Source organism: Phalacrocorax carbo, chromosome 5 (genome assembly GCF_963921805.1).
Source record: "Phalacrocorax carbo chromosome 5, bPhaCar2.1, whole genome shotgun sequence".
Classification (NCBI taxonomy): Eukaryota; Metazoa; Chordata; class Aves; order Suliformes; family Phalacrocoracidae; genus Phalacrocorax; species Phalacrocorax carbo.
The window spans coordinates 27,102,018-27,127,355 of record NC_087517.1 but is presented as its reverse complement, the minus strand read 5'-3'; the positions used below and the strand labels follow the sequence as shown (position 1 = coordinate 27,127,355).

At 40.4% G+C, this 25,338-nt stretch overlaps 1 protein-coding gene across 7 annotated transcripts in view; it reads left to right on the top strand.

Moving 5' to 3' along the window:
* The window catches only part of ZNF385B (zinc finger protein 385B), a 140,993-nt gene that overhangs the window by 61,862 nt on the left and 53,793 nt on the right, over window positions 1-25,338 (top strand). For 4 of the 7 annotated variants that reach the window (XM_064451732.1, XM_064451735.1, XM_064451733.1 and 1 more), the window contains exon 2: window positions 20,106-20,236. The exons of 2 other annotated variants lie outside the window; for them this stretch is intronic. In XM_064451732.1, the coding sequence (XP_064307802.1) occupies window positions 20,106-20,236 (131 nt within the window). Of the gene's footprint in view, window positions 1-16,887; window positions 17,003-20,105; window positions 20,237-25,338 lie in introns of all 7 variants that reach the window. One more of the 7 variants, XM_064451736.1, reaches the window with a different exon arrangement.

The following is a 25,338-nucleotide window of genomic DNA, read 5'->3' as shown; positions in this document are numbered from 1 at the left end:
ATGACGCATGTTTGTCCTTAATATGAAACTAAGTGTTCCATGAACAAAAGTTCCCAGTTTCATTACAGCTGTGGAACTTTCCATTTCATGTACAGTGGTAGCAGTACTCTGTACAAGTTGCTTTGACAAAAATAGTATTTATATAAAGTGGAAAATTCCACTAGCAGAGTGAGAGGGAATCTTAGCAACCCTCTTTTCCCTGAATTTGCAACTGCTACTGTATTGAGAAGTATTAAAATGTTCAGTTTTCAACAACCGGATTTGACAGAAGCATAAATGTGAAAAGTTTTTCTATTTTAATTGTCCGCAGGAATAGGTACATAATTACTATCAGTGTGATTCTGTTCGTGTTTATTCTATTCTCTGCACCTTGAATGCAAAAAAGGCAAGTACCGTAATAAAACAAAAAATGCAAATTTCAAACAGAAATAAGTGCTCTTGTCTGTTATGAAGCTAAAGCTTTTTATTTCTCGATACGAAGAAATATAGAGAGATTTTGACTACCAGGCTTGTGCATGAGGGGCCCACTTTTGTGCTGTAGAATGGGCGCAATAAAACACACTGCTCTGGGGACGTCATTGATGTTATCTTGTAGCATGTGTTTGTGGTTTTGTTTGCTTGTTAAATTTTGTTTTATTGATCTCTTGACCAAAACTTGTGACAAAACTGTTTCTGAAAGACATAGCCTCCTTGAAATCAAGCAAGGGCCTGTTTGTATTTCATAAAAGAAAAGTTTCACCGGCTAGAAATACCTTACTATAAATACTTTATTGCAATTTGTCTTTAACGACTGCAGTCATAGGACCCAATTGCTGGTCATCTAATCCTCTCCTCCTCAATGTGGAATTGCTTCTCTTGTATATATAACACCATTTTTTTCAGTCTTTATACAAATGCATATGCGGTTGAGATTCCCAAATTCTCTTGGGAGATTATTTACACAGTTTGGTTCAGCTCAAAAAGGCTGCCACTGTGAACATTAAATATCACTGGGAATAATCTTGGTGTCAAGAAGCTTTCCCTGATGTTCAGACCTGTTTTTCTCAGTTATATCGTTTCATTTCAGCTCTCTCTGTTCTCCAAACCTTTCAGAATTCTTTACTTCAAAAGTCGTTCGAATACCCTGTCCGCTCTCTTGCCTCTGTGTCTTATCATGTATTGTTCCTCAGGTGTCCGTATTTAACTTCTTGTATTTGCTAGACTTACCAGAGTTTGCTTCTTATATTGCTTTGCCTCAGTTTCTTTTCAATTTGTAAATCCTTTTCAAGGTAAAAGGCACCTGCTGCTCAACACAATAAGCATTATCAGACAGGGACTGATAAGCCCTTCCTTCATGTAAGGGATACATTGATACTTTGAGCTTTGTCCCTTGTGCTGTGGCCAGGTTATTAGGCTTCATGCATGATGGTTTTATGCAGAAGAGGGAACCGGGCTTTTTCCTTCTTCACCTTAATTGCTACCCTGGCAGGTCAATCCCTCACTCCTGCACCTCAAATATTATTTGGAAACACATCAAACATTTTACTATTTATACCTTTTTTTCATGTTTCTCACTGCATGACCAAGGTCGTCTTGAAAAACTTTTCAGACAGCCAGTCCAGATATTTTTATTTTCTGTAGTTTTTGCCTAAGTCTCGTTTTAACCCTGCACTGCTGCCTGGTAGATTGATTTATCAATCTGTAATCTATACCTAGCCCAACATATGAAGACCAGGTTGTCTTAGATTGATTTACAGATTTTTTTTTTGCACTGTTTTGTTTCCATATGCATATACAGAAATAGAAATACTGGGCAAGGCTCAGCTTGTCCAAACCTCTGTTCTTGTAGGCACAGAGGTTTACAATCTTAAAACTAGTTGAAGTTTTCTAATTCTTACCACTCTAGAATCCCGCTGCTCTTATGATTTCTTCTTACTCCCATCTTAAGTTCATTTTTCCTATCCTTCATCATGGATACCAGGAATTAAATTCTGTGCTGCAGGTGAGATCTTATGTCATGGGATGACTACTTCTTAGTTGTATTGGAAACATATTGCCTCAATTTTTTTTCATGTAGAATGGGGCTATGCTGGAGTTCATTGTTGCAGATAATGTTGTTAAATCTTGGAAAAAGAAAATGTTTAAGGCTATTTTAGATTCTGGCTCCAGTGTCATCTAAAGACATACCTATCTTTTTTTTTAATTGAGGTATCAGTCATGGTACTCTATTCAAATGTGCATTCCATAAAGCATTTAAAATGCGTGACATTTCTGTTCTTCTATAGTAGAAAAGACACCTGAGGATTAAATTTCACTTTGCATGACTCATTTTCTTGTGTAACTTTCAGAAGTGTTTAAGAGAAGATGTTTGAAGTTCATGTCCTGGGAAAAAGGTGTTGTAGAGGCCTGAATTTCTGTGTTGGCAGAAAGTTGTAAGATAAATACTGTCTTTGCAAAACTTGTATTAATTTTTGAGTGTTTTAATGTCCATTTCCTCACATGTCGCATCTTTAAGGGATGGATTTAGAATACTTTACCTATGTTTTTCTCTTTAATGTAAGCATTCTACTAGTGGCAAATGGACTTATCCTTCTCTTTTGTGTTCTATTCTCCACTCTGACTACACTTTTTTTAAATACCTAAGGAATCTTTTCCTTTGGAAGCAGCTAAGGCCATCATGCATCTTTCTGATCAAAGGACATAAAAGCAGGTTAATGGTAAGTTCAGTTGCTTGATCTTCTCCTGTGCTGGCAGGCATATAGGTATGGACAAGTTTCACTCAGACTTTAATATCCAGTACTTCCAGAGAACAGTTTTGGAAATTCTGAAAAATGACATAGAAATTCCAAGGGCATAGGTACCCCCAGCAGAGGTGGAGGGAGATCGCTTATGCCATCTGTTGTAGGTGAACCTGTTAAAAGTGTGTAGGCTCATTCTGCAGATGATTGACCTCCAGAGAGTACTTCTGAAAACGCAAGTTCAGAGCCTACTTCTTAATCACCACTGCTTAAGGAACCTCAGCTACTGAATTAGGGACTTTGGTTAGATTCCTTAGGTTACACAGCAGTGAGCATATTCTGGATATGGTTTGCTCTGAAACGCTGTATCTATGGCAGAAATATATGGCATATTTTAAATCCATTCTGGAATGCATACTTAACTGTGAAACCATGGCTGCCGTATCCGCAGGAACATATAAGCCTTGACCTTAACTAAGGAGCCAGTCTTTCATCCCTATCTTTGCCAACTTCTCTTGACGAATTTAGCATGCTACTGTAGCAACTATTTGTGCAAGGAGATGTTATGATTCAGGGTGTTTGCACAGAAATGGAAGGAGAGCTGCAGTGTGTAGTCCAGAATATGTGGTAATAGACAGAGTGGGTCAGCTGTGACCCTCTCCCTGGACTGAAAGTCATTCTGCATGACTTGCTTGCTGTGGTCCTTCTGCTACAAATGCTGCTATCTCTGTAATGTCATAATTGTTTGACCTTTCAGTTTGGTGTTTGTATATTTAATGTCTTCACTGGGTGTGCAGCAGTTTAAGAACCATTAGCCAAAGAAGAGCATGTAGTTTCTGTTCACGTAGTATCAAAGGGAAAACATGAAACCGTGTTAACAAATACCACATTACCTCCTCTGACTATTCCTTTGCTAGGAATGCTAGTTATAGCGCCTGACCTGGCAGCTGTTGTTTCTACACAGAGCTCCTCCTGTGGAAGTTAATTGACCAGTTTTCACACTTGTACTGCTGCTAATCCTAGTGACTCTGTGGACTTAAAAGGAATGATGACAGATTTGCATGAGGGTAATAGATCCAAGTTTGGACTGTTGGCCAGTTTTGTATGTCACACATCATACCTCCAGGCCTTGAGTTTATGAAACCAGTCTTGCTTCCCCCTGGTTTTCTCAATAGCAAATATATGCAATTAAAAGGAAAAAGCAGAGGTATGTTTTAGTGTGGTTGGTTGGCCCTGGCTGGATGCCAGGTGTCCACCAAACTGCTCTGTCACTGCCCTTCTCAGCTGGACATGGGAGAAGGCTTGTGGGTCGAGATAAGGAAAGGGAGAGATCACTCAGCAATTACCACCACGGGCAAAACAGACCCGACTTGGGGAGATTAATTTATTACCAATCAAAATCAGAGTAGCATAATGAGAAAATAAAAACTAAATTTTAAAACACCTTCCTCCTAACCATCCCTTCTTCCTGGGCTCTGCCTCACTCCTGATGACTCTACCTCCTCCCTGCTCCAGTGGTGCAGGGGGACGGGGAATGGGGGTTGTGGTCAGTTCATCACACGCCTCTACCTCTCTTTCCTACTTGGGGGGAGGACTCCTCACACTCTTCTGCTCCAGCATGGGGTTCCTCTCACAGGAGACAGTTCTCCATGAACTTCTCCAACATGGGTCCTTACCATGGGCTACAGTTCTTCATTAACTGTTCCAGCGTGGGTCCCTTCCATCAGGTGCAGTCCTTCAGGAACAGACTGCACCAGCGTGGGCCCCCCATGGGGTCACAGGTCCTGCCAGCAAACCTGCTCCAGTGTGGGCTCCTTTCTCCATGGGGCCACAGGTCCTTCCAGGAGCCTGCTCCAGCACAGGCTTCCTACAGGGTCACAACCTCCTTCGGGCTTCTGCCTGCTCTGGCATGGGGTCCTCCACGGGCTGCAGGTGGATATCTGCTCCACTGTTAACCTCCCTGGGCTGCAGGCGGACAGCCTGCCTCACCATGGTCTTCACCATGGGCTGCAGGGGGAATCTCTGCTCCGGCACCTGGAGCACCTCCTCCCCCTCCTCCTTCACTGACCTTGGTGTCTGCAGGGCTCTTCCTCTCACATATTCTCACTACTCTCTCTTCTGACTGCTGCTAGGGTTGTGCAGGTTGGTTTTGTTTGGTGTGTGTGTGTTTGTTTGTTTGGGGTCTCTTTTCCCCCCCTTCTCAAATATGTTATGGAGGTGCCACCACTGTTGCTGATCGGCTCAGCCCCGGCCAGCGGTGGGACCGTCCTGTAGCCAGCTGGTGCTGGCTCTGGCTCTGTCGGGCATAGGGGAAACTTCTGGCAGCTTCTCACTGAAGCCACCTCTCTGTAGCCCCCCCACTACCAAAACCCTGCCACATAAACCCAATACGTATAGTCTTTTTAAGTTTCCTAGTTTCTAAAAGTATACTCATAAAATGCCTTCAACTGTGACTTCAAAATCGTACACGATTACTTCTCTCTTCAATAATCTGGGTTGTGTTTCAGGGTTTTTCCTCTCTCTCGGAGTAAGTGGCAATACAGCTACCAGAAACATTGCGGGGCAGGGGGAAGCCATGCCTTTGTAATGTGTGTTTGCCCTCCTTGATGCCTTTTGCCAGTTCTTCCTACCTCACAAAAACAAAATGCATTTCGTTTGAATTACGTAGTTTCGTCTCTCATTGCTAAGTTCTGAGAAGTTCAGAGATGCACAGCCACATTTCAAACAGTGTTGTCTGTAAAATGTGTATTTCCTTTCAGTCAGAAAAGCCTCTCTTACTTCAGTCTTACCAACAGCTAAGTATGAAGTGAGGTTAAATATATGTGGTACTTTTGAGAGAATTAGAAAAAAATGTTTAAGCAGTCCAATGTTTAGGAATTTAACTCATTCTTAAAACAGGAATCGGGGCAGAGTTAAAAAAATGCAGTGTTTGTTACTTCATTCTTGCTTCTCAGAATGATAGGCTCCATTATTTACTTCAGTATGTAGCCACTTATTTTTAAGATAATGTAAAGGATATTTTTAGAAGTGAGAGGAAGTTGTTTTGTAATAGAAATAATAACAGAATAGCCATCTTGCCTGATTTTTAAGTTATGCAGCAAGATGCTACTGCATCTACTTATTGATAGAAACAATGTACTATATCAAATGATCAGTAGTGAAGGTAATTTCGAAGAGAGGATTGACTGGATTTTTTTTCTTCAAGATACACTCATCAGGATATTTCTTTTATCAAGCGTACTGTAAGGGTTTGGGAATTCTTTAAAAGAGACCCGCATAAGAGCACAGCTGCACACTCTCCCATGGCAGAGGAACGATAAGAAGTGTGGCAAGGATAATTTGACTAAACTGTAAGCTCTTTATGGAGTCAAGCACAAGAGGACTATAGGCATAGGTAGGAAATTAAAGTAGTTTAAATTACTAAGGATGATGAAGAAAGAACAACACAAATGCATAGGACAAAACTAGAAGAGAAACAAGACTGAAATAAGCATCAACCTTTAAGAAATCTGTGAGAGTGCACTTACAGAATACCAAGGAAAAAGGTAGATTGTTATTCTGTGACTATCAGAGGAGGCCAAGAAGTTTGGGATGCATGGTGCCATTTTTGCATTATTTTTTGTTAGGAAGATCAGTTGTGTTAACCTGACAGTCATCAACACAAAAAACAAAAACCTGTAAGAACAGGGTAGAGTGTCTTGATAAACTAGACTCTTCAAAAGGCTCATTCTGACAAATGTGATGCAAGGATACTTGCACGGATGGAAACATCAGAGCTGTTACCACTTGTGAAGTGAAGATGAAGTCCCAGAGCACTAAGAGAGAGCTGATGGGGTCACAGTATTTTTAAAAAAGAAGAAAGAACAAACTGAGTTTGAGAACTATTAGATTATCTTTCCTCTGAAGAAAGGCACAAAAGAATTACGCCAAAATATACAAAGAAAAACAAGACCTGAGTAGTAACTGATCCAGCACATAAACAGGAGTCTCTGCTCTGTGAATGCAGGAAAGGATTGCTGTATATCACAAGCTGAATGCCAGTAAACGCTGCCATGTTATCAACTAAGATACCATCCTGAGAGATATAACCAGAAACATAGTGTGGCAGGCATGAAATTTGTCTGCTACCCTGCAAGAAAGATGAGGGCCAGTTCAGGCGAGTCTGGATGAGAGCGAGACGCATCAGCGCTCACAAAATTCTTCTTTTCAGCCACCCCCATCTCAGTACTCTCTGTTTCACAACCATGTGTTCAGCTTGACCAGCTCACTGGTGTGGTTGAAAGCAAATTTCTCTTTTGCTGGCTTGTTGCCAGTTTGTTTCTATCTGGTCTAACTCTCCTTGCTGGCCCAAGGGAAGTGTTGGGAACCGAGGGGCAGTGGGGCTGCCCAGTCTGCTCCCCGTGTAGTCATAGAAAGTAGATACAGGCTGCATAGCATGTTTCATAAAAATGCTTTCATGCTTTGTTTACATCAACACTCACCTTCTGTTTATTTCTCTTTATTGTTGGTATAGGATTTGATTAATTAGATTTATGAAATAAATTATATTAGTGATATAATCTCTGGAAAATTAGTGGTGAAAGGCTTATACTAGCTGAAGCCCTGTTAGAAGTCAATTTAAATGTTTTGTCAAAAAAAAGAATTCTTCTTTGGTCCAATCTCAATTTAATTTACAGAAACATTCTGTTATATACTGCTCCCCCACCCCTCCATTCTGAATGTAGCTGAGGGTAGGGTTGCCTGACTTCATGTCATTCACTCTTGAAAAACATAACAGCATCAAAAGTCTTTATGGTCCAGCCCTGGCAGGGCTGGTGCACTGCTGCACCCAAAAGCAGAATAAGGTTTCTAGTCAGAAACCAGTGGTTAATTAATGTTCAGTAAAATCACCAGTATCATGAACTGTGCTAACAGATCTTTTAATTTGAAATCTATTGCCTTTGTTCCTCCCTGTGTAAGAGAGGGTTCATAGTATGTTTTATAGTTTTATAAATTTTTAAGTTATTACTTATTTATCAGTACTGACTTTGAGAATAAGTAAAGCAGTGCACCTTAGTTCAGGACAGTCAAGATTTGTGGACTTTGATGTTCTGAAGTCATGACCCCACACTGTTTGTAACCCTGTGCTCCAAGATGCCCTTTTATGAACTTTTTAAAAAATTCAGTCAGACACCTTTTTGTTGTTGTTGGGTTTTTTTCCCCGAAGATATTTAAAATTCATCTCTGTAGCAGCCAGATAGCCATCTTACACAGTAACTCCTAAGTTTAGTTCGAAGAATAATAACAGGAAAAATGCCACTGAAAAACAGTTTATCCGTCTTTCACGTTGTATTTGATCTGCTGATGTCAATAGCAGGCTGCCCTTCCTCTGGAGTCAAGTTGCAAACACTCTTCTCAAGGGTAATTAAAGCTAAGCACACAATTACAGCAGCCCAGATTTGTTCAGGCTTGCTGGTTGTCCACTGTCGCATAGCACCTAACATCACAAAAGCACCATGTTGAAATGAAAGGATTATTTATCTCTGAGTCTTACGCTGTGTGTATGTTTAAATGCTGCAGAAGAGGTGGATTGTAACCTTAGGGACTAAGGTAAGCACCATGCCACTGATTAGCAGTGGGAAGCCTTTATGGAACTACGTGGGCTGTGTTTTATTATGCTTTTGCTTTGCTAAAATGATTCATGGTTGCATGGTCATAGCAAAAACCGCTGCAGCTTCTGAATATTGTAAGGCACTGGGAAACTTGTAGTATCTGTCTTCCGTTTGTAAATGGACTAAAGAACTTTGGTCAGAAATGTGACTGTTGTGCTCTTTTCACAGCCAGGTTAAAGTACCTTTATTTCTGCTTTTGGGTGAGAGAAGTGCTGAGTCTGGCCCCTACATTCTTGAGTGGGGTGACATCTCTGCACTTTTTGTGTTCCGAGGTACAGTGCTACAGGGTGCACTGGTAACTTGTAAAGCTTGAGAAACGGAGCTCTGACTTGTCACTTGCTGTGACTTTTATGAGTGTGGGCTCTGAAAAGATGATGTACTATGCCATCTAATTAGAAGAAAGTTGAAATCCTCCAGGAAATCCTATCAATTCTTGTTGCATTAGTTAATGGCACCAGATAGAGCACCAGGAAGAATTAGAGAAGTTTGGGAGGAAGGAGATTTTCCCTTCTGTAGTATTAACTAGGAAATTATGGAATTGTTTTTTTCTTTAAACTACTTCTAAGTCATCTAGGAATTTCTTCAGCAAACCAGTCTTACAAAAAGAATTACATCATTTGGACTTAAACTGGCTGTGTGGTAAATCTGCCCACTACCTTTACATGACCTCTTCTGGATGGGTCTTGTATGCTCTGTGCCCTATGCCATGGCAGAGCAGTTAAATTCAGTGTGGAACGTAGGCTACGTGAACAATGTTTGAAGGCTTTAAAATCCACCTTTCTTCCCCGTCTCATTATTTCTTATTTCTAAACAGAAAGATAACGTTTCTTCTAAAAGCATGTACCTAACTACAGAAATGATAGCAACTAAGAGGAAGATTGTGACTGAAATTGTGGCCTTTCAGGTAGAAAGCGTGTCAACTGCATGTTCAAACTTCTTTTGAAATTTCTGAGTAATTGAAAATTTTCATTGGAAGGTAAACCAAATGTCATTCAGTAGAGATCCTGGTTTCCATTGTAGATAGTTGCAATAGACCACTTCAAACAACCTAAATTAGCTAAACTGTTGCAATCTTTTACCTGAAGGATATTTAGGGAGCAATACCAATAGAAGAACTTGCAAAAAGAAAGCAAGAAGCAGGTTAGGTAACTATTTCCTAGAGGTGATTGTGTAATATTGTGGGAAAACCAAATGAGGCATGAAATTCTTTGAGCTGTGATGACTTTTAAAAGAGTTGGAAATTGGCTAATGTGGTGAAGTGATTAGACATCTGTGAGGATGCCTGTGGGTCTAGACCCCTATTACCTTTGTGCATAGCATTGCTGAGCCGGTTTGTTGGAGTATTGAAGTGGAAAAAGGAGCAAGAAAATAGATCCTCCCAATATAAAAGTTAAGGCATAATCGTTTTGACTTACTAATAACAAAACGGTAACTCAGCAGCACTCCTGGTGATCGACTCATTTGGTTTCAGTGGATAGCAATTCAGTACCTCCTGAAAGAAAGTCTGTGTTGAGGCTCACTGACAGTTAGATGAGCTCAGTGGTGACAGAATTCAGGATAAGACTTGGATTTTGAGAAACATCAGGTTATATGAGAGGTGAAGTGGTAACGGACTCTCTAAAAAGCTAACTGCAACCAAGTCCCATCCCCTAAATTACAAAACTTTCAAGGTAATGTAAATTGGGCTTTTTTGCTCCTGTTCCTTAGTAGGGAAGCTTTAGTTTGTAATGAAACATTGTGTTAAATCATAATCCTGAGCCAAGAGGGGATGGAGTGCAGTGCTTCATCCTGGGACACTCACAGGCTTGATGCCCAGCACCTAAGACTATGCACTGAGGAAAAAGCCAGGGACCAGCATGGAGGTTGCATCATGCTCTGCACAAGATTGTGACTTCAGTAGGCATGTGGTGATGTCATGCTTTTAGTTCAGGATGACAGCAGAAAAGCAAATAAATACCCTCTCTCACTGCACCTTTGTCTTAGGAGAAAGGAAAAGGCAAGGGAGGACCTGGTTTGAATAAACGAAGAAAAAGGATCCGAAGGATTTGAGAAAGATCTCCATTAGTGCAGATGGCAAGAGAATAGAGAGCTGAAAAAGACGCAGCTGTTTTTTCTGTTGTACTTGGAAAACTTCAAAGCAAAAACAACTCCAAAGCAGTGTTTCCTAGAAGCCAATAAGAAGAGAGGAGCGGGCAGAGCTGCTTGCTCAGGCTATGGGTACCAGAGGAAGGGGGTTGAGCAAGCCAGGAGATTCTGAGAAAAAAAAACTAGGATAGACTGCAAAGCTCCATCTGACTTTAATGCAGGCTGTCCCTGATTGGAAAAAAAATCCAACTTACTGAGCTTGATGGTGTTAAGCTATAACGTGCCGCTCTGCTTTCCAGTCAGACAAATTGTCTTGGTTACATTAAAAGTCTAGAGAACTAGCTCTTTTAAGAAACTAATGACAAATATTTCCATACTAGCTATAGATAACAGCAAATTGCAGTTGTACTGCAGCCAGAATGTTTCTTCTAAATATAGTGAAGGATGTTCCTTTATTTAATTGCTTAGACTTGACAGGGAGCCAGTGCTAACACACACACTTTGGTACTAGTATAGTACTTTGGGCGATCACTCGACTTGGGAATATAAATACTGCAAAAGTGTGTGGAACAGTGTAGCACAATTGCTGTAAAATTTAGCCTGTGTGTTGTGCAGGTGTGCAAGTCCTTTCTCAACCACAAGAACACAAGAGTGGTGCCTAAAGGAGAAAGAGGACAGGGGTGTGGGTCTCACATTCTGCAAATACGGGGGCGAACAGGCCTCTTCCAAATGTTATGATCAGGCAATTGTAGCACAGTTATTTAAAGAAAATGCATGACAATCTGTTCCATTTCTAATTATTGGACTTTTCTTTCCACTCCATCTATTCTAGTATCTTCTATACAAAACCTATGGGGATTCCTGTTGTTATTGCAAACTTAGAAATGCAGTACAACTGCAAGAAGAATGAGATTTTTCTTGATTAATGTTTTGATCTGTGTGTCTCTAAAATACTGAAATTCCAGTTTCTTACTGTTATGCCTCTACCCTCCACGCCCCCACTCCCGCATAAACAGCATTATTTTTTCTTCATGATTTTGATGTACTAAATGTAGAGATTAAGGCTATAAATATTGACAGAGTTCTTCTGAATATTAATATTATTATAATAGAGGTTTTCAGTATCAGCTTTTCCATTACTGTCGTCATATCAAGTATATGCATAGTATTTATGCTCTATAGTCTACATTTTTATTTTTTTGAAATGAACATCCTTCAATCAGAAGACAATGGAGATGGAAAACAATTAGGCAGAGGAATATTAGCAATTCAGGGAAGTTAAAGTAATTCCAAGTCAGCCCCTAATATTTCAATGAGGAAAGGTCTAATTTAATGAAGATTCGCTTGCTTGTAAGTACAAGTAGGTTTATGTTTTTATTTTTAGGATTCTTATGTGACATATGTGCAATATATACCTATACTTCTTTTCTAATTGTAAATGATCTATAAATAATTATCAATATTAGGTAAGTAAGTGATGGTTGACTTCTTGGATTGAATAAATGCCAGAGCTTCCATTCATTTCAGCAGCACCAGATTTCAATTTATTTTTCGTATTGACCCGGTAGGTGGAATCTACATGTATCTGAAAGGTAGAAATACCTCATTTCAGAGTATCTGATTTTATACAAAAAGATAATATGGAATTCTGTTTGCACGCTTTCATAAAACATCTATTTGTAGATGGATAATAATGGAAATGCTAACTTCATGCTCAAGCATACTGGGAATCATGTTTTAATTTGTAGGGAGAGGATTATTTTCCTAATCTGACATGTTTTTTAGATAAGTCATTCTTGAATACAAAGCGTTTAAACTGTATAATAGATAATTTGTTAGTTGCGGTGAAGTTGCATCAAATGCTTCTGGGTTTGCTGAAACATCTACTGAAAAAATAAACTCAGCATGGAGTGCAAAGCATTTGGCATGTCATTTTGTATCCCAGGAACTTGTAGTTTGTGGTTTCCGGGGAACTACAGCCTGACCTCGGTGCTGGGAAAGGTCATAGAGCAGATGATCTTGAACACCATTATGCAGCACATGCAGGACAACCAGGGGATCGGGCTCGGCCATCATGGGTTTATGAAAGGGAGGTCCTGCCTCACTAACCTGGTTTCCTTCTATGATAAGGTGACCCACTTAGTGGATGAGGGGAAGGCTGTAGACATTGTCTACTTGGACTTTAGTAAGGCCTTTGACACTGTCCCCCCCCACAGCATCCTCCTGGAGAAGCTGGCTGCTCACGGCTTGGACAAGTGCACTCTGTGCTGGGTTAAAAACTGGCTGGATGGCCGAGCCCAGAGAGTGGCAGTGAATGGAGTCAAATCCAGTTTGTGGCCAGTCACGAGTGGTGTTTCCCAGGGCTCAGTGATGGGGCCGGTCCTGTTCAATATCTTCACTGATGATCTGGATGAGGGGAACGAGTGCACCCTCAGTAAGTTTGCAGGTGACACCAAGCTGGGTGGAAGTGTCGATCTGCTGGAGGGCAGGAAGGCCCTACAGAGGGACCTGGACAGGCTGGGTCGCTGGGCTGGGGCCAACGGTATGAGATTCAACAAGGCCAAGTGCCAGGTCCTGCACTTGGGTCACAACAACCCCATGCAACAGGCTTGGGGAGGAGTGGCTGGAATGCTGCCTGGAGGAAAAGGACCTGGGGGTGTTGGTTGACAGCTGCCTGAACATGAGCCAGCAGTGCGCCCAGGTGGCCAAGAAGGCCAATGGCATCCTGGCTTGTATCAGGAATAGTGTGGCCAGCAGGAGCAGGGAGGTGATGGTGCCCCTGTACTCGGCACTGGTGAGGCTGCACCTTGAGTACTGTGTGTAGTTTTGGGCCCCTCCCTACAAGAAAGACATTGAGGTGCTGGAGCATGTCCAGAGAAGGGCAACAAAGTTGGTGAAGTGTCTAGAGAACAAGTCTTATGAGGAGCAGCTGAGGGAGCTGAGGTTTTTAGTCTGGAGAAGAGGAGGCTCAAGGGAGACCTTATCGCTCTCTACAACTACCTGAAACAAGGTTGTAACGAGGTGGGCGTTGGACTCTTCTCCCTAGTAACAAGCAATAGGACGAGAGAAAATGGCCTCAAGCTGTGCCAGGGAAAGTTTAGGTTGGATATTAGAAAAAACTTCTTCACTGAAAGGGTTGTCAAACACTGGAACAGGCTGCCCAGGGAGGTGGTTGAGTCTCCATCCCTGGAGGTATTTAAAAGAAGGGTGGACGTGGTGCTTGAGGGTATGGTTTAGTGGTGGACTTGGCAGTGATAGGTTAGCGGTTGGAGCTGATGACCTTAAGGGTCTTTTCTAACCTTAACAATTCTATGATCTAGATCTGGACCTATGCTTTCTTAACACTTGTCTTATAAGTGTTACACAGTGGTTCTTGCTTAATGCTGTTGAGTAGCCATAAGATCTAAAACGGTTTTTGCTGCCTTTCTTTGTGGCTTCTGAGAGAAAAAAAAAACCCAGCCGTCTGAGGGTTTACCCATTTTTAATTGCCAAACATGGATGGTTGTGTGTGGTTTGTGCTGTTTAAAGTAGTTTAAAAGTCAATGGAAGATCTGAGTGCTTTTAAACTAACGTTTAAGAGGTATGAATTCAGGGAAGTCTTCAAGTTGTTAAAGATGTGTGTGTAACAGTAGCTCTGGCAATAATCATATCAACTCCCAAAGGAGCTACATCCTCATTTGTCAGTCAGTTTGTATGGTTCCCAGGGGGCAGAGAAGTTCTTAGCATTTTTCCTATTGTCAGCTGGTGTCTGTGCCATGTCTCATGTATGCTGGGCTTCTGCTTCAAGTATGTTTAAAAATAAGTTGTGTTGCCTGGATTGCGAGTTCTCTCTTAGGATAATGTTAATTTGCCATTTGGGAAATCTGTTGAAGGAATGGTCTTATCTCTCCTTGACTACTTTACTTTTGACAGACTGGAATCCCTATGGATAGTGTAAGTCTCATTTATCATAACACCATATTATAAGGAAGCAATGTTTATTCTACTGAGTAAATGCCGAGAAAAAAATCTACTCAAATGCTGTATTTATTCACATTGCTTTTTATTTGAGAGGAGAATGTCTTAAGGTTCACCTCCATGAGTGTTGTTAATGGAATACTTCTAGAATAGCTTTTTCCTTAAGCATTTTGATATCAACACCTGCTGTTCAGAAACTCAGAATTACTTTACTTGCACTTAACTTGTTTTTAGCAGTTTATGTTAGGCATAAACAGAAGCACATGACACTCCCTAATACTCATGTATAGCCATAACTAAACAAACAAAATTAGAAAATTTCTGAGTCCTGTAAACTGATCATACTGAGAAGGAAAAAAGACAAATATTTACATTAAGTTTTGGGAAAGATCTCAGGGGCTAATGTCATATAAATACCTAAACTACAAAATTACTTGCAAGGGATTGATTTTGCCTTTCATTTATGGGAAAAAAAATCTGTAGTGAAAGCAGGTAGGTCTGGGGTATAATGCAGTGGGGGCATCAGATACAAGGGAAGAAAGCTATTAATTTTTTATGGGGTGCATTTCTGTAGTTAAGTGGGCAGGTTATAAACATTATTTCATTGTGCCAATCTTTATAAAGCTGCACATAAGCAAGTGTAGGAAAGTCTTGGGCAAGTTTGGGGGTGGGGGGTTGGGGGTGGGGTTTTTTTTGTTTCTTTCCAAGGCATAGTCAATAGAGCTGAAGAGAGTTTTATTCAATATGAAAGCCTAGGTACTACCCTTGGCTCTAAACTGTTTATGAAATGGTGTTTGAGCTACATGCTGAAGTAAATATTTCTGACAATGTTCAAAACTGTACTGAAAACTGTAGAGTCCCAGAAAACGCTTATAGATGAACAGATGCAGTATTATCTCAGAATCTTTCCAGGGACCTGTTTCAAACATGTCCTGCCTGATCTTCCATTTTCTGGAGCTCTGAAGAGAAATGCTGAAAATGGAGATGAAACATGAGGTCTAAAGGCAGGGTGGCTGCGTGTAGTTTAGTTGCAGTCCGTGACAAATTCAGCCAATGTGGACAAAACAAAAGGGAAAACCTGTCATCCACCACTGAAGGGATACTGTTGGCTCAAGAAGTGTCTGAAAAACCTGTGCTAAGAAGGTCAAGAGTGGAGAAACCTCAGATCTCACCCGTCACATCAGTGATATTGCTCCTGTTCTGTGGCCAGATGAGACTGCCTAACATGATGTAAAAAGGTTCCTCATAGCTGAAAATGATCAGAAAATACAGGGTTGACAAAGCCAGCACAGCCTGTCCCTAAACTGATAATTCTTTAGTGTAACATGCATAAGCAGTGGTGGGTATTAGTAACTCAAATGAGGAGCCTTTGAAGTTTTCCCAAATACTGTGCATGGCACAAGTTAAAACAAAGGCAACGATGTGCAATCTGAGGTGGGTGTAGATTGTCCAGAGCACAGAAATTTGTCAGATGGGTACTTTCATTCAGTCCTGAAGGCACTTCAATTACTCTTCCATTGCTATTGTTTTGAATGAGGACTGCTTCCTTGGATCTGAGGATTAAAACATTGTAGATAATAGAGAAAGGGGAGAGACCTGTATAGTTGCCTTTAATGAATACTTTGGAAAAGCATGCTTTCGAGTCTGGAAAGTAAACAATTTCTTTAAGCATGCTGAAATTGTTAACAAAATGGTTCTTAGATGAGTAAGTTTTGTGATGGAGTTGAGGTTTTTTTTCATGTAATTGTGTAATATTGACCCAAATCAGAGGAATAAATGTGCAGGCGTCACACCATTTTTGTGTGTGTGTTTGTCAGTGATAAAGAAAAGCACTTAGGGAGAAAATCATAGAAGTACCTTCCTGAAAATTATTTGAGAAAATATTACAAAGTGCTTAGATTTGACTGAACTTGGCACCACTCTTCCTTGAAAAACATGAGCTGTGACTGTTCACCATGGCCAAAGTTAACTGTGATTGCCTCTGCCAAAACGGTGATCTTGCCAGTCTTCACTTCTGCAGTTTTTGTGTGAAGCTGCAAAAGAGCTGGTGGGGGTGAGGGTTGCTGGCAGAAACTCCTCGAGTCCGTGTCATCTGTGCCCTTCCTGGCTCCTGGATAAAGCATGTTTCACTGGCCCTTGGGACTTATCTTCCCATGGGAGTGACCAGTACAAGACTTGCTAATTGCTCCCCCAAAATATCACTCTCACTGCTTAATCTGTTAATTACGTGCCTTTTTTTATTAGAGACAGATCAAATTTCAGTAAAGTTGACAACCTTTCATAACTTCTGCAAAAACGTCAGTGGCCCCAGTGCATTGCAGTGAGCATGAACCCATATGTACGTGGCTAAAGAAAAAGAGCGCCTGTTACACAGGGAATTGTTTTTCAGATAAATATGTATAGGAGGAAGAAAAACTTAATAAAATGAGACATTTTGGATCACCTGCTCAGATGAATACCTGTTTTCCTCCTCTTAGACAAGAGTAAAAGGGACCAGTGAAGATCAGTGCGTTTTGGCAAAGTCTGCCTGCTGCTTGCATCTCCAGTACATAGGTAACTCCTGTCATGGGAGCCAAAACTGAAGTTTTAAAGGTAAAATACTGTTTAAAAATTATGAAGCTGAACTCAGCAAATTAATTTACATGAAAGATCAGTTATATTTATGCCAAAGATTTACAAGTAGTTTAAAACAAACTGTGTTTGACATGCTAAGTTGTCTTTACCATTAAAATGCTAATCAAATGGTAAACATGAAGATAATGAAGCTTGTCAGCTACATCTTTCTGTGCCAGTATTCCTGTTTAGCTCACATCTGCGTACAGATTTGGTGGAGTGATGGCGAGAATGTATTTCACTTGGAGCAATGCCAGTGTAAAACTGTGCCCTGTTCTGTTTGATTTGATGATTTTGTCCTGAAGTGCTCCTACCTGTAGTTTAGGTCATCTTTATCTGATCATTCTTCCAGAGGCTTTCAAAGGTGGGTCTGAAAATCAAACTTCTGTCAAACAGGGTCACCGATATTTGGTTGAATAGTTGAAGTAGTAAACTGGCAAACAGAAGCGAACAAACTCATAATTAATGCCTCCACTAATCAGTCTGGTAGGTGTGTGTATTTTCTGTTCTGTACGGACTCTGAATATATCCCACTCTGCTGTCACATACTACTCTGGCAGCCGAAACACTGTGGACTGCAAAACTGCAGCCAGGTTTCAAATGTATTTGTCGCATGAAATGATCTGTACTCAGCCAAGGAATACAAAGAAGATTGCGTTGTTTGCAGGAGGATGCTAATTGTTTTTTAATTTTTAAAATTTTTATGCCAAATACTTTTTATACCTTGATGGACAGCATCAGAAACCTAGCTTAACTCTGACTCTAAATGTCAGTGACAACTTGTTATATTTTTCTGTAAAATTTAGTTAAAATATGTAACCATAGTTTCATTGAAGTATGTACATGTAAAGAGAGGACAGTCTTTTTTTTAACTTCATGGTTAATTACTTACGAACTTCAAAGAGAAACTTGTAGAAGTTAGATTGATGATGCCACTTTATGGACTTTAGGTAACTGAATACAACATAGCTGGTGTTTGAATACAACTTTGAAATCCAAATTATGTAAATCTACTGTTTCAGAACCAGCTTGTATAAAAAAATAATCATTTTTGCAGTGGAAGATACTTTCTTTGGATAAATCCTCTGACACACTGCTTTCCTGTTGATGCATATATTTTATTTAAATTTTGGATATGAAGAAGAAACTATAGACATGGTAGCCTCTACCTTTTTGACATTTGTGACTCCACTTAAATCAGCTTTGACTTAGTTAATTAAGCACAACTGTCAATGAGTTTCATGGCTTACACAGAAACAAACCTTACATTTATAAAAGTATTGAAGTAAGAGAAGGGAGAAAATATTCTGGGAAAGTGTCTCAAGCATATTTTTCTTTTCAAGTTGTGCAGCTCAGTTGGGGTGGTGTTCAACAATTTGCTCTCTATAGTTGTAAATGACCCATCTTTCTGCAGTCGTTATATTCCTCCCATAGAAGAAACAGAGAATAGATTATAGCTTGCTATTCATCTCCTAGACCATAATATAATGCTTACTGTGCTGCAGCTGTGATCAAAATGACTGTCTCTCCATCATCTACAAAATTTGAGCTCAGGGCCAGTTATAAGTGTTTGGTCATCCAAAAAATCTATGCAGCCCCATCTGGCTTCTGAACTCGCCTTTCCTCTTGGATACTGTAAAATGGGTTTGAAATTGTGCAGGCAGGGTGATGAGATGAAAAGGAGGAAAAATTCTCCTGCCTTCAATTTTGTGTGTCCTTAACAGGGAGAAGGGGAGATGCCTTAATGGAAGACTGGTACTCAGGCAGCCCATATAGATTACCTGGCATCTTGCAAGTAGATGCAAATTATTTGATTTCATGGGAGAAGAGGGGGGAAATTGCTTGTTTACTTCTCTACATTTTTTTTCTCCTCTCCTTCCTAACTGGTTTTAAAAAGCTCAGACAACTTCTATGAGCAAATTCTTAGGTATTGTGTCAACTCTGCTTGAGACTAGAGAAACTCCTGAGGACTGTTATGCTCCCAGCTGATGTGCTGGCCACTGGTGAGTGGGAGAAGGAAGTAATTATGGAGAAATTCTGGCAGAAAAAGGAGAGGCAGATAATGACTCACCCTCCTTTAGAGTTGTGGGACACTTGTGTTCCAGTGCCTGCACCAGTAGGTGTTGAATTATTTATTCAGCTCAGGAAGGAGAAACTGAGATTTGGGGTGTTTTGGTTTGGGTTTTTTTTTTCCATTTTTTGTTTCTGTGAGGGAAATTTTATTTGAAATCTATTTTGTATGATTTCAGGAAAAAAATACTCCCACAGGCATAGCTGGACGCTGTGTATTAGGCACACTATTGTGTGAATAGGGCAGATAGCTAGTTAAAAATTAATATTTGGACATCTGTGCCTTCCCATTCCTTCAGGGTCTTGCTGGAGAATGATTCTCAAGTGTATACAGAAAGCATTTCAGCATGTAGATTTCTGGAAAGCTCTTGTTTAGAAAGAAAGATTTGGGTTCCAATTAAGAAAATGCTAGTTTGCATTGCATGTAATGAGTTGTGTTTGTTTATGTGCTAGCCAATTATTTAATTGTTGGCTATTCTCTAATATTTGCCTTGCACTGTAAAACAGAAGGCATTTTTTTAAATGTTAGGTGAAATGATGTTTATGCAGCAGCTGATAGTTACAGATGCTGTCAGAAAAGGAAAAAATAAACACGCAGCTCACTATTTGGAAACAAACTTCTGGATTTCATCTTGCATGTGATGTCTGCGCTAGCTGATCTAATAGGCAATCATGAATTGCAAAAGCATCCGACTTTCACGGGCACCCATCCTGGCCTTTTTGGCACAGAAGAATTTTTCAGCTTTAGAAAGGATTTATTCTACCTGCCAGTGTGATTTATATACCATATGTCTCCTCTTCAGCATCTGAGTATCCATGGCCATAGGGAAGCGCTCTGCCTCATCTGTAGCGTGTGGAAATAGGTTTCTTTTAATGATATTAACTCCTACAGAGCCACTTTATAAATCTCCTTGTATTATTTTTTTCTTGTCAGTTTTGTCAGCAAGATAGCTATAGTGTGTGTGATGTGGAAAGAATACTCTGAATTCCTGGTTTTGTTTGCTCTTGGCAGGCACTACTACGCTTCCCACCCTTGTGCGCACACCTACCTTGATGATGCAGCCTTCCCTGGATATCAAACCCTTTATGTCCTTCCCTGTGGACAGCAGCTCTGCTGTTGGATTCTTCCCAAATTTTAACACAGTAAGTAAAGGTGTTTCCACATCTAGTTTCAGTGTATGCTTTCCAAGCCAGTTCTAATACCCAGTGTTGAAGCTGCCTTAAAACAGTGCATCGCTGACACAGTTTTAGAGCCCCCTTTTTGCCTGTGCTGTGGTGGTTTCTGTTCCCTGGTGTGAAAGACTGGGGGGTGCCCAGCCTTCTCGCTGTGAACGGTGTAGATTCTTTTTTAACTTGGTCTGCTGGGGTGGTGTTTGCACACTGAAAAAAAATACAGAGAATTGATGAGCGATAGAATAATTTTGAGCATTTCCCTGGGCATGTACATTTCCATGTGCTGTAAAAAAGGAAAAAGCAAAAGCTAATGGAAAAACAAGCATGACAGGTAAGGCCTAGATCCTTCACTCACTTGAATTAAGCTAAGTATTACAGCCAGTGACGCAACTGGAGGATCTTGTTAATCCTGTATAATAACAATAAAGTCTAAAATTGCACAGCCAGTGAATGTGAAAAATATGAACCTGCTACTTTTAGTTTATAGTTAAGCACATTGTTTTTTGCAAAAAAATAATGCTACTGGCAAAATAATGCTCAGTGCTTCTGTAGTTCTCTGTGTTTATCGGAGCAGCAATAACAAAAACATTCTCTTCTGTAGTTCTTACTTTTTTAACAGCTCATAAAATGGTTCTGAATGTTATCAAAATGGTTTTCTGCTGTTGCACTTTATCATTTGTTTAATTAATTATTATCTTAAATGCATTGAGTACACCAAAACCAGTGTTTTGCATGTTGCCACTCAGGTTTCCATGTGTGGAGGTAATTCAGCATGGAACGAGTCAGCAAATAGGAAGCTAATAGCAACAGGAAGGAAACTGCTCTGCCAAGTCAGCGAGTGTGATCTGTTCATACGTGACCGTTGCCTGAACTGTACAGCATCACACTTGTCACTGTAATTGCGGGGGGAATGGAAAGGGAAGCAGTGTCACCACTGCCAGACAGTGATAGGCTGAACAGCTGCCAAGTGTTTCCTTTCAAAAACTCACTCTCTGTCTGAAGTTAAAACAGCAAGAGGATTTTTTTCTTTGTGGCTTGCAAATACGTCTTGCTGACAGGCCTTGTGCTACAGCACGTGGCGTTGTGGGGTGGTTATGAGGTAACATATCAGCCAGCTTCTTTCAAATGTCAGCAGCCCAAAGCATATTATGAAAAGTAGCAAATATTACTAATTCATTGCAAAACATATATGTGAAAATGGTGCATTTGCTAGGGAGATGTGGGGATGTGCATGTGTATAGACTGGGAGGGTACGTGCTTGTGCACGTACAAAGAGAGAGAAGATTTTTAAAAGTCCAGGTATGTTTAAACTGCAGGACCAAAACGCAATAAAATTTTAAGCAAGCAGTGTGTTGTTCTCACCTTCTAGGCATGATGCAATTCATATTAATTTTCATCCTTTTTCATTTTTGAGACAGTTGAGATTTTTATCTGTTATTGATTTGTCTGCTTTCCACTTGCACTGGTTTTATAGAAGAGCTTTTTCACAGAACTGTATGTAATGACTCGGAGACCCTTTTCTTTAGGGATGCCGTAGTTATAGAGTCAACCAACATTAATTGCTTACTGGTGGTATTAATTGAATTTCTGAGTTGCAATAGCCTCTAGAGCCAGATTAATTTGGATATTTAGACAGGTTTTGCCTATGTACACTAGCTTACATTTATCTGGGTTGCTCCCAGAGTGTTTATCCTTCACACCTATCATTTGTCTCCAAACTTCTGGGCTTTATTGAAAAAGAGAGGCCTGGGGTAATCAGCAAATATTGTCAACTCAGTGTCTACTTCCTCCCTTGGAATTCTTGATAATTATATAAAATCATGCTTCTATGCACCACAGACACTTCATGTTTAAACTCTTTGTTGAGTAACAGTGGTTCAGTACTATTCTATTTATAATTCACACACTTTGCCATTTATCTTGCAGGTATTGATTTTCCCTAACAGTCTTTTACAATGGACTTTAAAGCTCATTGGGAAACTAAATCATTCATGGTTATCTACTGACAGGCACAGTGAACCTCACCTGTCATGGACTTCCTTTCGTTCTAACTTAGCACAACCTTTGCAAATATAGATTTCTACGTTTGTGTATATATATTTTTTTTCACTGTAAAGTGATGGGGGGAGTATGGGAGCATGCAAAAGTTTGTAAAAAGCCTTTTTCCAGAAGGTCGAGTGAGTAGAAGATAAATCTAGTTGACCTAAAAAGTATATGTCATCCAGAGTGCTGTAATTTTTCAACTTATGTAGGAACAGAATGTTAGAAGAGCTTTTTGTCCCTTCCCCCCACCCCCCCACCCCCTCCCTGCACCCCCAAAAAAGCACCATCATTTGCCTTATGGATCGATCAGAAAATGTATGCACTTCACTCACAGGAGGACTTGTCAAGGACTGTAGATAGTGAAACCTCTAGTGTGCAGCAGCACTCAGTCTCTTTGCCTTCAGTAGGACTGAGGGGACCCTGCAGCATGTGCCACGGCCACTGTTCATGCTTGCATGTGTTCACTGAAGGTGGCAAAAAGAAATAGGGTCTCAAGAGAAAACTTCTTTGGGTCCACGTGTTCGTTTTCAATAGCAGTCAGATATAGAAATATTTTTCTAAACCTTGCCAGGAGGTAGTCTCTAAATTAATTTCAGTGGCCTGAAAAAAGAAAGGTTTCTGCTCAGGAGCTTGATACAGTAACTACTGGGGCAGGAAAAACAAGGTAAACTATATTAACTACAGACCTGTTTAAAGGAACACCCCCTATAGTGTTTCCAAAGAACTTCTCTTATTTATGGAAATACATTTAAATTCTGGGGTAAAGCCTTTCTTATATAGTTAACTTTGACAATTTTAAATTCTGAAAACATCTGCGATGCTCCAGATGAAACACCAGTGTTCCCATTTCATTTGTGAAAGTGTTCTCATCATTTGCTTCTCTCTGCATGGGGTACTCTAAAATGAAGAACTGAGCAGACCCTGATATTTTAAAAGAAATGCCTGCCCCATATAAATCTTATTTTCTTGACAGAATTGTGTGATTTCGTTTAAAATGCCCCCCTTCTCTTTCTCCTAAAAAATTAATAGTTCTAAAAATGCTGTGGACATGTGTGTGGTACTTATCAATTCACGCCCCAATTAAATTTGTCTTTATTCCTTAGGACTTGCTTATGTCATAGGAAAAATTAATCAGGGAATAACAACACTAACTCCTTGGATACATGCCTTTATACCTCAGCAAGGATGCCTTTTTGTTTCAACAGATCAGCCAGAAAGGGATCTTCTGAGGGCAGAATGAAGGATTCCAGGCAGAGAGGTATTGCAGAATAGGTGCTCCCTTTCCTGGCCTTTTCACAGCAGCAGCAAATAGTTTTGTCAGAACAGGATGGGCAAGATCAGGCTGTCACAGCCTGAACCTGAGTAGCTGCACAGCAGGACAAACCCTCTCTCAGAAGTGCTGCAGCAGCGGATCCAAAGTTATCATCATGTTTGTCCTGGCATCAAGTTCTAAAAGCTCTTGCTGATACCATTTTGTCTGAAATGCATAGATTGAATCAAATTCTCAGCCAGTATTACTTAAAATGTTCTTGTTTATAGCAGAATGGGAGACAGCATTATAGGGACTTCCCAAATTGGTACCTCCAATTTGGAATGGATGTGTACAAAAAGGTATTGTTTAAGCAGAGCTCTTTTTTAGCACACTAAAATGGCTTTAATGATTCCTTAACGTGTGACATCTTGCATATTGATTACATTTAAAGATCCGTAAGACTTCAAAGTCAAAGCGCATAAAGTCATCGGAAATCAAAGTTAAGATTACTGTGGTCCCCATTGTGCGTTTATTGAAATGTAATCTTGAATTTTACATTCACCTACTTCCACCACACAGCTTCACCTTCTGTGCCATTCTTTCTCTACACCACCCTGATTCTTTGTCTCATGTCATCCGTCTTGTGGACTGAATGAAGAAAGGATGCTTTGTGATCACATCAGGGAAGGTTATCATGATGCATGTGCTAAAGTGGCTGAAAGCCAGGATTCATCTTGCAAGGCAAACTTAATGATCACTGTCTGCGTCTCCCTATAAAGGATGTATACTGCACAGAAAAAAAATGTCAAAACTCCAGTCTGTTCTACCTTGTCCTGAAATGAGAGCAGTAGCAGTACTATATAATTCAAATTTCGTCGAAGTGGTACAGCCAGGGACCTGTCAGTCTGCACAGAAGCAGTATCAGCAACTTCTCAGATTCTGTCATCATTGAAAATAATCAGCAATTCATATGCTTCCTTCTGAGTTTGTTATGGCCTCAGGGGTAATCAAAGATTATAGCATCTCTTGTAGCTTTCACATTAGAAAAATACTTTCCATTTAACTAGCCCATGATTGGTTTCTAAATGCTGTTCATACCTTCATATTTTAGAGGACGCAGGGGTTAATGTGGCCTAGTTACTGCTTCAGTGTCTATTTCTCTTCAAGTAGATTTATGCTGATTCTTTATATTAGAGTTCCTTGCAAAGTGGACCAGAAGTATTTTACATCTGCCGGTGAAGGTGGGCCAGCTGGAACGGGCTACAGGAACGGAAAGAGGAGCTGACTAGTAACTTAGTCAGAAATCTCTGTCTCTTCTCCAGCATTAGCCTTGCTGGACTAAGTATCCCTGGCCTACCCCCAAGACAACTACTGGGAGAAACTAATTTGCTCCTTCCTCTTTTGCATTTTCAATTATGTCCCTTATTTTTATTTACTACCTATCTAGTTGTCATTTGAAGGGCCCAGTAATCAGCCAAGGCAGAAGCGGAGGTCTGCAGATAAGAGCACAGGGCACTCGTATCGCTGGCTTCCCTCGCCCCTCTGTGCCAAGTGCCTCTTCTGCATTTGGCACAGCCCCACAGCTTGGGAGCTTGCTGTTTCCTTAGCAGGCTCTGAATCCAGCCACTTAACACCCTGCTGCAGTGCCAAAGTACGCTCTGGAGCTCAGGATTGTATACAGGAGGAGCAAATTACAGATGCAGCCAACTGAAGGGTGCCAACCCGTTACCGATAGTCGTCTTTACTGAAGTAGCCTGTCCATGCGTTCTGATTTCCC